Raw genomic sequence first — 13649 nt, 5'->3', positions numbered from 1 at the left:
TGGGTCAGTCAGTTATTTGCATAAAAAGAGAATTGCTGACAATTCGTCAGAATGCTAGAAACGAACAGAGAGAGTGTTCGAATTTTTTCTTTCTTTCTTTCTTGCAATGGACTTCGTCTTCGGTGCGCGGAGTCGTCTCCTAATCCGAGCTTGTCGAGAAGAGAAAAAACAAAAATAGCGCGTACGCACGCGCTCACGAGTGTGTGTGACATGCGCACCACAGACGTGCACCCGAGGTCGCACTCTCGATGTGCCCTGACCTGTTGGGAGGCGGAAGAAAACGAAGGATCGTCGTAATGTCAACTTGTCCCGAGAGGGGCTACCGTGTGAGCGGTCCACCGGGTTATGAAAGCACGGCCATCGTTAAGTCGGCGATGCGTGTCCGCTAACAAATGCATAATCTTAGCAAGACGATGTCATTCTCGCGTGAGGCCATCTTAGGCACGTAACAAGCCAAATAGACGTCACGGATATTCTGAGACATCTGTGACCAACACTCGTTAGCACTAAAGAAGCAGCTCGAGGGGGGGGGGTGAGGAAAAAGCATCGTCTGGACAAGGAACAATGCGATGCTTTTCTTTCAAAACATGTTCTTTAAGAGAGAGCACTTCTTTCATTTCATTTATTTATTTATTTATTTATTTTTTGAACTGATCATGTAAACAATCTCTGGCTAATTAGCGCTACAACAAAAGGCGTGCGCAGGAAAGAAGAGGAGGATGAAGAGGAAGTGAGTTGTCGTCCCGAACTCCCTGCGGATATGTTGAGACACTGACTTCATATCGCGTTTTCAGGCCAACGTTCGGAAGAAGCCACTACTATTGGTTGGCGAAGGGGAAATATTGACGCAAGGAACAGGAAATAATTAAACAGAATAGTACGATTATTACAGCACACAGACGAAAAAAAAAAGAAAAGAAAAGAAACCATAGTAATTTTCAAGTTAATTTTGCTGTTGTAGGTGTGGAAGTACAAAGTGCGAGTTTCTGTACACGATAGTTCGGCTAACAGAGGAAATCAAAGAACTTAAATCTAAAAATACAGAACTGGAAAATTACAATTTACAGTTACGATGCGAACCTGAATTAATTAATCAAACTATTGATAATCTCACTCAACAAGCCATAAATAGAAATTTGGAAATAGTAGGTGTCCCCAAGAGCCCCATGAAAGCGTGTATGAAAGAATAAAAAATATTTCACAAAAAATTCAAGTGAAGTGGATTTTAATGAGAAGGACATCGGGGTAGCCCACAGACTCCATAATATACAAAAAGACAAGCCAAAATATATTATTGTAAAATTCAGGTCTAAGGAGACGAGAGACAGATGGCTAGAGGGAAACAAGAACGTAAAGTACAAAATAAGTACTAGAGATATAAGTAGTAATTTTAAAGGCGACAAAGTATACTTGAATGAACATTTGACTGCGAACATGAATCATCTACTGTATGCAGAAAAAAAAACATGAACAGGATGAAGACTATAAGCATCTCTGGATCAAGCACAGAAAACACTTGATGAGAAAAGATGACACGTCGCATATATGGAGGATAAAGTGCGAAGATGACTTCCAAAAACTTTAAAAATAACGAAAGAATCCCAGATTACTTTACGATGGATAATAAGAACGTGGACATAACTGCTTTTGAAAATTGTATAATTTGCAATGACACAACAGAATTAGGAAGATTTTCCTCTTTCAATAATGAGCCCATTCTAAAAATATTGCATTTAAACATTAACAGCATAAGAGATAAAATGGAACTTCTAGAACTAATATTAAATGATTATAATATAGATATTTTAATACTAACAGAAATATGGATAAAGGAGCATTAAACTAGCCTCCACTATTTATTATGATTTAAAAAATACTGAAAAAATATAACAGATCTGTGGACTTAATGCTCTTTGCTCGAAAACATTTAACTGCTAAACACACAAAAATGGAAGCAGCCGAGAATGTTAACATTTACTGTACTTAGAAAACTACAATTACTACACAATGGCTATTTATAGATCTCACTCTTTTACCCTTACGACAAGAACTGGACACCGTACTACATGACATTGATTATGATAATATTATCATAATTGGTGACATAAATATTGACCTGCTAAGCGACAGCCGTGACTCTCTCCATTTCATGGATTTATCAGCCATATATGGCTTTGAGCAACATGTAAACGTCCCGACGAGGGATTTCAATGGCTGTGCTTCGTCTTTGGATGATGCGTTTGTAAGAACACAAAGTCCGCCTAAAATCAAGACAGCAGTGTTAAAACAGCCAATCACAGATCACTTTCCGATAGCCGTAAGAATCCACATACAGTCAGCATCTAGTCAGACACAAAAGAAGTCAGCATCCACTATCTACAGTATGCTAAAACATAAATTAAGTGCTATACCCTGGGAACAAATACAATCTAAGACCAATGTTGACAATACTTACTGCAAATTCATTAACATATTAGATACTGAAAAACAACGCGCCACTTCATACTCCAAGGAAACAGGCGCAAACTAGCGAAGCCGTGGATAACGCAATACATAAAACGATGTATAAAACTCAGAGATAAGGTGCATGAAAACACAAAAAATGTCCTCACAAAGAATACTATGAGAATAACTTCAGATATTATAGGAACCAAGTAAGCCAAAAATGGAAAGCAGGAAAAAACACGAGTATTACCGTATTGACTTTTTGAAATGTGAAGATAGTGCCAAAAAACAATGGAAATTCCTAAGGCTGAGCAAAAATATCCGAGGACCAACACTTCCAAGACCTAGTAATGAGGACAACAATCATATACATCAGTGTTTCTCAACTTGTGGTCCGCGATGATGGGACAGGTCGTCTGCAGGTAGATTTAAATTAATTAAATAGATATATATATTTTAATTATATATAATTTTTAATTATCCAAACAAAACAAATTAAAATGGAATAAGTAAGTAAAAATTATTGAAACCAAATGGAGACTTAAAAAAAACGAACAAATAGCATCATAATGTTCAAAGCAATAAAGCAATACTCTTGTTCACTTCACCCCTCTTTTATTATTCGTCATTCTGCCGCTAAATTTGTAGTGAACAACAATATTGTTTTATTGCTTCCGCCTTCCCTTGCAGTTTTGTCAGATTTAAAGTGGACATGTGTTATCCACATTTAACCAATTGCTTGTTGTTTATTGAATTTTATTACTGAAGGATTTCCTCCTTCAACCATGGCTCAGTATACCTTCAGGAGTGCTAAATGATACTTGGACAAAGTGTGCGTGAGTTAACCCAAGTATTGATATATTTTTCGGAAACGTTTTTTAATAATGGAAAAGTGGCTTAGAACTAGGACTTTGAAAAGGAGAGCAAATGAAACAGATGATGCTAATCCTAATTGTGATACACGTGTTGTAACAGCCAGTAAATCTAATACTATTAAAGTAGAAGAAACAAGCATTTCAAAGAAAAAATACAGAAGGAAATACAACAGTTCATATTTGGAATTCGGGTTTACTTGGTGTGGAGATGGAAGTGAACAGAAACCTCAATGGGTTTGTGTTATGAAGTGTTGTTGAGCGAGTGCATGAAACCTGCCAAACTCCGACGACATTTAGAAATAAACATTGTGGTGTGTAAACTAAGGCCATTTTTTTTAAATTTCAGCAATTAAATTAGGGACATTGAATCATGGGAAAGATAGTTTTGGCCATGGGTTCGATTAATAGCAAGGCACTGGAAGCATCCTATCACTTAAGTTTGCGCATAGCGTAAACAAGGAAACCTCATTCTATCGGAGAAAATTTACTACGCCCAGCTATAAAAGATGTGGTAAAAACTACGTTTGGCAAGAAGTTACTAAAAGATGTTCATTTGGTTCCTCTTTCAAATGACACTGTCGGTCGCAGAATTAAGGATATGGCAGGTAACGTAGAATCTCAGTTAATCGAAAGCGTTAAGAAGAGCCCTTATCATCCGTTAACACTTTCATTGGCAAGCTGAAAATTGGAATTTCGTGTGGTGGCCAACTTTTTTTATATTTTTATTTAGTTAGTGACGTCCACGCGATAACGCGTGATCTGCCGTTTGGTCAGAACCCTCATCGCGCGATATCGCGCGTTTGGCAATGAACATGTTAAAAATAGACAAGATGTTACAAATGATGCGCAGTTAATATGCTACGTAAGATATGCGCATGATAACAACTTTCATGATGATATTCTGTTTGGTAGAACTTTGTCATTGCGAACAACTGGAGAAGAAATATTTCACACTCTCAATAATTACATAATACTCAAAGGGAAAAATGTATAGGCTTCTGTTCGAATGGAGCTCGCGCCCTTACAGGCAGGCATAGTGGGGTTGAATATGAATTGATATTCATATTCAACCCCGGATATGAATTGGGTACATTGTTTCATATATAGGGAAGCGTTAGCTTCCAAAGGAATGCTACCGGAATTTAAAACTGTGCTATACAACGCTGTCAAGCTAGTTAATTTTATTAAAGCTCGACTGTTAAATAACAGGTTATTTTCAGTACTCTGCAATGAAATGGGCAGTGAATATATACAACTTTTGCTTCATTCTGAAATTCGCTGGCTTTCCAGGGGCAAAGTACTAACAAGGTCATTTCAATTAAGGCACGAAGTTTTATTGTTTGTAAATGAACGTCATTCTAATTTTGCATCACTCCTAGTTGACGAAGCATGATTATCAACACCATCCTATCTTTCAGACATTTTTTTCGAAATTAAATTAACTAAATCTCTGTAACGTAGTGGTCCGTAGAATTGTTTTAGGCATTTTACTGGTCCTTGGGCTTAGAATGGTTGAGAAACGCTGATATAGATCATGGGTTCCCAAATGGTGGTACGTGTATCCCCGGGGGTACGTGCTGGGCAGTTCAGGGGTACACGAAAAATAATCAGTAATGGCGGAAAACAAGTAAAGTAAACAAAATGCAAAACGTTAGTTATGGAACAATAAATGTTAAGTTTGAATCACCGCTAATGAAGACGCTTCAAAACTAGCTCACATTAGCGAATGTGAGCGAATTAGCGTGGCTATGAATCCCTCCCAAAACCACTCGTCTACCAATCATTACGCACAGTTCGTGCTCCACTTTTGTCACTAATCCTCCTTTCCAGAACAATTGCGTGTTACTAAGAAATGAACTTTGCGATAACGAACCTTCCACTGACTTCCATTTGTGACGTTTCTAGAACTTTTCCAAAAATATAACTACATTCGTAGCCAGACTGTTTGATCAGCTCAGTTATTGACTGAACTGATCAAACAGTCATAAGTAAGTGCGTTGTCTTTAATTGCGATTCTTTTCAAGTAGTTTTTTTTATTTAATGTTGAATGTAGTTTCAATTATTATTGTCAGTGACTTAAGCGTGTCAGTTATGGATCAGTGATTGAAAACATGAACGGTTAAAAAACCAAAACTTGACGTGGATTATAACCCATTAGCCAAATACTTCTCAACATATGTCCGCAGCTACGAGTACACCCACACCGGGAGATAGTAAAAGGCGCGTGCCTCAGGTACTACACAGAAGAAAAGGAAATACTGTGAAGAGTATATTAAATATGGGTTTTCGTTTGTAGGGGATGATGACTGTCCTAACCCTTTGTGTGTTGTTGTGTGGGGAAGTATTATCCAATGGTTGCACGAAACCCTCTCTACTCATGCGACATTTAGAAACTAAATATCCTATGTATAAAAACAAAGAAATGCACTATTTTCAAAGTTTAGAAAAGCATCCAAATATAACTTCGACATCAGAATAGAAAAACAATGAGAATGCAGTTGAGGCTTCCTACCGTATTGCTTATTGCATAGCTAAATGTGGTAAAAACCACACTATAGCTGAAGATTTAATTTATCCTTGTATTAAGGATACCGATTTTTGTATGTTTGGGGAAGAACATCTCCTCAAAATCGATACTATTTCTTTTGCATTGTTTGTCTCGAAGAATTCAGGAAATGTCTGACGATGTTGAAGCTGTAGTAGTAGATAGAATTAAAAAAAGTAAATTCTTTTATTTTAAATCAGCAACATCTACACTTTCATCGACCCGAATGGGTCGATGAAAGTGTAGATGTTGCTGATTTATCTATTTTGCTCGTCATCATGAGGTACTTGACAGAAAATTTCATTTTCTGTCAAGACTTCCAATGTCAATGGGTAACAAAGCAACTTGATAACAAAGCTACTTGACAGAAAATTTCATTTTCTGTCAAGTAGCTTTGTTGTCAAGTTGCTTTGTTACCCATTGACAGAGCATAACACAGGCGAAGATATTTTTAATGGTATCGATGGTTATTTCATTGAAAAGGACATTAGTTGGTCGAATTCTTATGGTGTATGCGCTGGCCTAGTTAAAGAAGTAGCTCCCCATGTACTACGGAGTCACTACTGCATTCATGGACAAACTCTTGCATCCAAGCCTCTTCCTAGTGAACTGAAAGACGTTCTTGATGAGGCTGTAAAAGTTATAAATTTTATAAAGTCTCATCCACGAAACTCCAGATTTTTTAAAGCGCTGTGTGAAGAAATGAATAGCCTTCACAGCACATTACTTTTGCATACGATGTAAGGTGGCTATCTCGAGGTAAAGTACTTACACGGCTGTTTGAACTTAGAAATGAAGTCCAGGTATTTTTTGAAGACCGTCGTTTCCGTCTTGCTCTAAAGTTTCATGACAGTGATTGGCTTCAAAGTCTTGCATATTTATCAGATATTTTTCTAGAAATAAACAAACTCAACTTGGGACTTCAAAACAGCTCTATATTCAAAGTAACCGACAAAAGGGAGTCAATGATTAAAAAACTGAACTTTTAGAAAGCATGCGCTGAAAGAGTTCAGTCTGAGGTTTTTGAAACTCTGCACAACTTCTTATCTGAGAATGACTTGCGCCTATCCCAAAACATGAAAGAAAATATTTTAAGTCACTTGGAAGGTCTCAAAGTATCCTTTTATAAGTACTTCCCTCAACGTGGAAAAGAAAACAATTGGATTGCAGATCCCTTCAATGAAGAATTCTTCAAAGAAGCTAAACTATTGATCAATGAAAAAGAGCAGTTAATCGATTCTTCTTTAAATTCTGATTTTAAAAGAAAGCATCTTATTACTTTCTGGGTAGATGTCAGTGAGGAATACGAACAGCTCAGTGAGAAGGCACTTAAATACCTCTTGCCATTTACTAGTACTGAACTAGTGGAGAGAACTTTTTTCTTCTTACACCTTCATAAAAAATAAGTACCGCAACAAGCTTAATGCAAGATTTAAGACTGTACGTATCTTGCATCTTTTGAGCCTGATTTCAAAAAACTAAGTGCATCAAAGCAAGCTCAACGATCTCTCCAACAATGTTTCAATAGGATAGCGATCTATACCAATTATTATCATGACATCCCTACTTATTTTCAGATAACACAAATAAATATTATTAATAATAATAAATCAAAAGCTTGTTAAATACTTGATCATCATTATCAATATTTAACACGAAGCTATACTTATTTCTGTGTTACGAATATTGTAAAATTAAATCTGCGGTTTGTACTTTTAGTGCAGTAAATTTCCTTTCCCAACTCATTACCTCATTTCCGCTATTCTACATTAAGATCGGCGCTGAACAAAAGTGTCGATATTTAGAAACATCGACATTTTAAAAACATTTTAAAATGTCGATGTTTTAAAAACAAGGGATACAATTTATAGAAATGGGAAATATAATTTATAGATATAAATACAATTTATAGATAACAGTGAAAGAATTAGCAGACAGATTTAATAATTACTTCGTAACCGCCATTGAAAAACTTGTAAATAGTCCTTATGCTCCATCCGTAAATTGTGGGCTTAAAAGGAAAATGAGAGTTCAATGTATTTTCCCTCCTTATGAGAATGAAATCAAAAATATTGTAATGAAACTTAAAAACACTTCTGCTCCGGACTACGATAGAATGAATGTCAGAATTAAGCGGGAGTATCAGGAATACCTGATAGCTCCTTTGATGACCACCTTCAATCTTCAATCTGATGACTGGTGTGTTTCCAACAGAATTTAAGAAAGCTGTGGTAATACTAATATTTAAAAAGGGATGCAAAAATGATCTTAAAAACTACAGGCCAATCTCTCTACTCTCGATTTTCTCCAAAATATTGGATAAATTATTAACAAATAGATCAGTAACTTTGTTTAGGGAAAAAACATTAATCTAAGAACCAGTATGGGTTTAGACAGAAGCTAAACACTGAGTACGCGCTGCTAAACTACACAAACTTGATGTTTTCATCGCAAGACCAACACAAACTAACTTTAGCCATCTTTCTAAAAAACAACAACTTGAGAATATAGGAATTAGAGGCTGTGCACATGACTGATTTAAGAGTTATTTAATATCTAGATCACAAGCAATAAAATTCAACGAAGGTTATTGCAATTTCGTTAGGTAAAATGTGATGTTTTCCAAGGTACTATTTATAATTTACATCAACGACTTCTGTGACTTCCGGTTATTAAGTACAGTAAACACCTTTTCAGATGATACTGCATTGATATTCATGCAAATTCTGTAAATGAGACGCAAAACATAGTCACTACAGATCTAAAACAGTGACAAATTGGTTACATATGAAAAAAATCACTCTCAATGCTGAAAAATATATATATAATTTTTAAACTGAAAAATACACCTAATAGTAAAACCAGTTTTTCCATCCATATATTCCTACATAACTGGAACTGTAAAAGTAACCAAAATTGTAATTGTATGGAGAAAGAAAGTATGAATACTATAGCCTACATAGGATTAAAAATCGACAGCAACTTAAGGTGGAAACTGCGTATTACAGAAGTATGCAACTAAGTACGATTTATGTTATTTCGAGTCTACTTCTTAAAGAGATTCTTAACTCTGACAATGTTAAGAACATTATATTTCGTATGGATACAAACTGTATTACAGTACAGAATACTAAGCTGGGGAGGAACAAATCACAACACCATTAATCTCTTTACAAAATAAATTAATAGGCATTTAACCAACATTAAATATAGAGACACTACGGTGAACGCTAAATATACCGTATTAAATATCCTTCCACTTAGACAACTATATCTTCACAGGATGCTACTTTTCCTAAAACTGATAAGACTAATAACCAGTACGTAAGTATTAGAAAAGATACTTCTGCAGAAAACCGGACTTACAATATTTATTCTTAAAAGTACAAAACGAACACACAAACATGATGATATATATATATATAGCATCATCAAATTCCTGACATTAACCTCAAGGGATGTACAGGATATGATAGTACTACATGAAAAATTTATGTCGTTACCAACTTCCTATCTACAATTTTCCTCCAAATCAATCTGTTACTTGTCAAGACTCCAACATTACCAGATCGATCTGAAGCACTTTTTACCGTATCAATCCAATATTGGTCTTCTGGGTCTATTTTCTGCCAATCTGGCAGAGAATGCTTGGTTTGCTAATCTTTCCTCGCCCATTCTGTTTCAGTGACCATACCACCTGAGATTAGCTCTGCTAACGCATTCCTGGATGCCAACAATGTCAAGTTCTTTCCTAATATCCTCGTTTTTAATATGATATTGCTATTGATGTCATCTGTTCACGCTTCTAATCTTTCTCAGGACTCTCATATCTGCATTCTCTAGTCTTTGATCAAGTGTTTTACTTCTGACCCAGCTCTCAGATCCATAAGTTAAAACTGGTTTGAACACTGTCTTGTATACAGCTAATTTAGTGTTCCGACTAATTTCTCTCTTATTCCATATAAATTTATTCAATTGACTTCCTACCATAACAGCTTTGTTGATCCTGTTGTCTATTTCCATATTCAATTTACCATCTTCACTAAAAATCGTGTGTAAGTAGCTGATATTTTCAATGTTTCTGCCTATTTTCACTGTCTTTGTCTTTTTATTGCTGACCTTCATACCATATCTATTACAACAGCTATTCAATTTAGTCAGGGAATCTTGCAGACTTGTAGCGGATTTATTTAGAAGTATAACATCATCCGCATAAAGCAAAGAGCTGACATTAACATCTCCAATTTTGATATCATGTTTAATACCACTTTCCTTCATAATGTAATCCATATACAGTAGATAATGAATAACAGAGGGGATAATGTACATCCTTGTCTCACACCAGATTTAACATTAAACCATCTTCCTGTACTTCCTTCAATTCTAACTGCTGACTTACAACTCAAATAAAGACTCAGCTTTATTTGAGTTGTAAGTCAACATTGCTTGATATAATGCCCCATTGACACCATATAACTGTAGCAAATTGAATAGCTTCTCTCTCTTAGCACCTTGTGATATGCCTTTTCCAGATCTACAAAATTTAAATACAGATCTTTGTTGTATTCCCATGCTTTCTCAACTATTTGTCGTATAGTGAAAATCTGATCCAAACAGCCTTTATTTGGCCTGAATCCAGCTTGTTCTTCACCAAGCTTTTATTCCACAATTCTTCTCAACCGTTTCTGAAGTATACTGGCATAAATATTAACAGGAACACTCAGTAGGGAAATATCTACTCCAATCATTGGGAATTCGTCCCTGTGTCCAGGCGTTCTGAACTAAGCAGTGCAGCCACTGTAAGACTTTTACACCTCCATACTTGAGCATTTATGATCAGATATCATCTACTCCAGCTGCCTTTCCACATTTCAGACTTTTGATGGATTTTTCTAAATCAATGAAGCACTGTCCATTTTCGGCACCAGAGGGCAGCACAGGCGAGGCAATTCCGCAACACTTTTTTTTTCTTCTATTTACGTCAACGAAGAATTTGAAGTGAGATTCCTTCCGAAATACAAAACTTCTGTCCAAACGTTTCTTTATATCTCTCTGTAGCGAGTGACTTTTCTTGCGATCTTGTGGTGGGGTGGGGATGGAATCGAGAGTATAATGAGAAATCCGTATTCAAGGTTTGAGCGAATCCTCTTCCGATTTCGTGTAGCGTGAATTTGCACTCCGCACATGCACTTTGTTGCATCATTCGGCTAATGAAGATTGCTTTTCGCATAAATAACTTTCGGAAACGTGCATTTAAATCGCTCAGAGAAATCGAAGTTCGAATTTCAGTTTATTTATTTATTGCTTTAACTATCGAGTTGCGGTTTCTAACAGTTTTGTCGTTTTTTGAAAAAAAGTAAACCAAGACAAGCTTTCTGATGAAGAGTGAATCCTGCAGTGCTGCAATTTATTTCCGAACTCTTCGTTGTGTAAATTCTTCATGAGCAAGCGCAATATTGGTTTTTCGTCTTCTCCTCGTTAGGATTGGCGACGCTCTCAACGATCGCATGCTTTCTTTCTTTGAACGCTTTTGGTTTTCTTGCAGAGAAGTCGGTGGCCCCGAGGGAAGGCTTTGGGAGGCACGAGTGCCATCAATTTCATGCTCTACGTGCGAGGAAACAGAAGGGACTACGACCGGTGGAAGCAAGAAGGCGCCGTGGGGTGGGGATGGAAGGACGTTTTGCCCTATTTTAAGAAGTCCGAAGATAACCTGGACGAGGAAATTGCAAGCAACGGTAAGTGCAAGACATCGTTTAGTTCCAAGCTTAAACAACAAGAAAAATATCGTGATTAGCAAACAGGCTGCTGTTTGCTAAACTAAATCCCATTAATCTGGTCGAAAGTACTTTCTTTTCTTAGAACAACATTCGAAACTAGTTGGACGTTGCACTGTCCAGCATGCCTTCAAATCACCAATTAAAACGAGATTCCACAACATTATAACGACAGGCTTTTATTTTTCATGTATTTATTTCCAATCAGATTCACCTGCTCTCAGTCCAGTCACCCCTCTTAAGCCCAAACCGATTCCCAATGCGAAAATTCCATCTGTAGAGGGGCGAACTGTTTCTAAATCTTCACAAGAAGCCCTGTCTGCTGTAGAGATGAGAACTGCATGCCAAAATTCTTTTCTCATTAAATTCAGTTCGCCTTTCTCATTTAGAGGTGGCCAACTTTTTTTCTTCCAATCAGTGTCGGTTTGCTGTACAAAACGAACAAGCCAGGCAGGGATCATTGCAGTGCACTCGCTTTAGGATCTTAAAGTCGTTGCGCAGTTTGGCTAATGAGAACTACAGCGTCGTTTCCCTCTACGTGCCACACGCATATTCATCACTTGCAGGGAATTTTCGATGACATTTGCACTGCTTTTCCTGTATGATCCACTGATCTCTTTAGGGATAGGGTTTAGTAAACGGGTGATAAACGGTCCCTTATAAATGTAAAGTGAGGAAACGAAACAGAAATGAATTGACTTAATATTCTGTTGACAGGTTTCCATGGTAGAGAAGGAGAGCTCACCGTGTCTTTTGCGCCCTTCGCTTCTCCTCTGGCTGCTGCGTTCGTGGAGACGGGAAAGCTGCTGGGATTCGCTAACAACGATCTCAATGGCGCCAAACAAGCAGGTAACTCTCTTTCCACTGGTGATTTGTTTCAGTCAGAATGCATGTACCCATTATCAATAATCTGATTGTCGTTTGTGAAATAATCGTAAATAAGAATGTCAAATTAGAAATTAAAAAAAAAAAGTGATTTTTAAGGTCATCTTATTCAGCAAATAGTAAGGCTTGCACATTGTTCTTTTTTGTTTTTGTTTTTGTTTTGTTTTGTGAAAATCTACTCAAAACAAAGTGAATGAATTTCTGGCATAGTTCTTGAGCAGTGTTTTTAAGGGTATTTCGTAATAGTCAGAAATGATGAACTGCATGTGGGAGAGAAAGATGATTTTCTTTCGCTTCTCAAAATGATGCGAGCCGAAACGATTTCACTCCATAAAATATTATTGTGTCATAACTTTCTATGTAATTTCTATTTGTGATTTTGTGAACTGCGAAGAGGATATTTATAAGGGAATAATTAGATTTTATCGAAGGGGTATTCATGATGAAGGCTTATGTCAGAACATATAGCCGTTTGCGAAGTTCGGTAACGGGATCGAGGATGTAAAAATCAGGAATTATTTATTTATGTTTTCCTCTGTGGATCCGGTCCTTCGGTTACAGTGCCCAGAAATACTAACCCCACCAGATGTGCAACACTGTCCGTACTTTCTGCACTGTAGCAAGGAACAGACCGCCTCTTTCCATACGACAGTGTACCACGTGAATCACGTGGTACACTGCAACAGGGTTTGATGCCGAGCAACTTGAACGGCCCGATCAAGTTCCGGTCTGAACGCAAAAGAACACCCCTTGAGACTAACTAGGGCATAATGGGGGTTCGCCAAATTACTGTTTCCAGTAATCGCAGGAAGTGGTAGAGAATTTGTGTAGAGGCGGAAAATGCGATCAATTAGAAAAGCGGCATCACGCTCTTTGGGTTGCGTCCCGTTCGGGGGTTATCTAAAATGAATTAACACTAATTAAACCCGGTGCATAAACTGCTCAGCCAACTCGAATTTAAACGCATTAAAATACAACGAAGTGCATTTGTTATAAAAGAGCGACAGTGCGGAGCAAGCGTGTTCGCAGTAAGAGCCCTCTTAATAGCCCTTAACAAGCAGAAGGCAATAAGATTACCGCGAGAAGATGAATGCAGAATTGTCAATTTCTTTCGTCATTTCGCTC

At 37.0% G+C, this 13649-nt stretch overlaps 1 protein-coding gene across 1 annotated transcript in view; it reads left to right on the top strand.

Moving 5' to 3' along the window:
* LOC150098287 (glucose dehydrogenase [FAD, quinone]-like) overlaps nt 1-13649 on the top strand; it is a 39554-nt gene that overhangs the window by 17849 nt on the left and 8056 nt on the right. Inside the window, exons 3-4 of the mRNA XM_090405116.1 lie at nt 11411-11600; nt 12357-12488. Coding sequence (XP_090261242.1) covers nt 11411-11600; nt 12357-12488 — 322 coding nt within the window. The remainder of the gene's footprint in view (nt 1-11410; nt 11601-12356; nt 12489-13649) is intronic.

This window comes from Typopeltis vanoorti, chromosome 15, assembly GCF_054136105.1.
Source record: "Typopeltis vanoorti isolate ZY-2024b chromosome 15, IOZ_Tvanoo_1.0, whole genome shotgun sequence".
NCBI lineage: Eukaryota > Metazoa > Arthropoda > Arachnida > Uropygi > Thelyphonidae > Typopeltis > Typopeltis vanoorti.
Note: the sequence above shows the minus strand (reverse complement) of the source record. Positions and strands in the feature narration are given on the sequence as shown.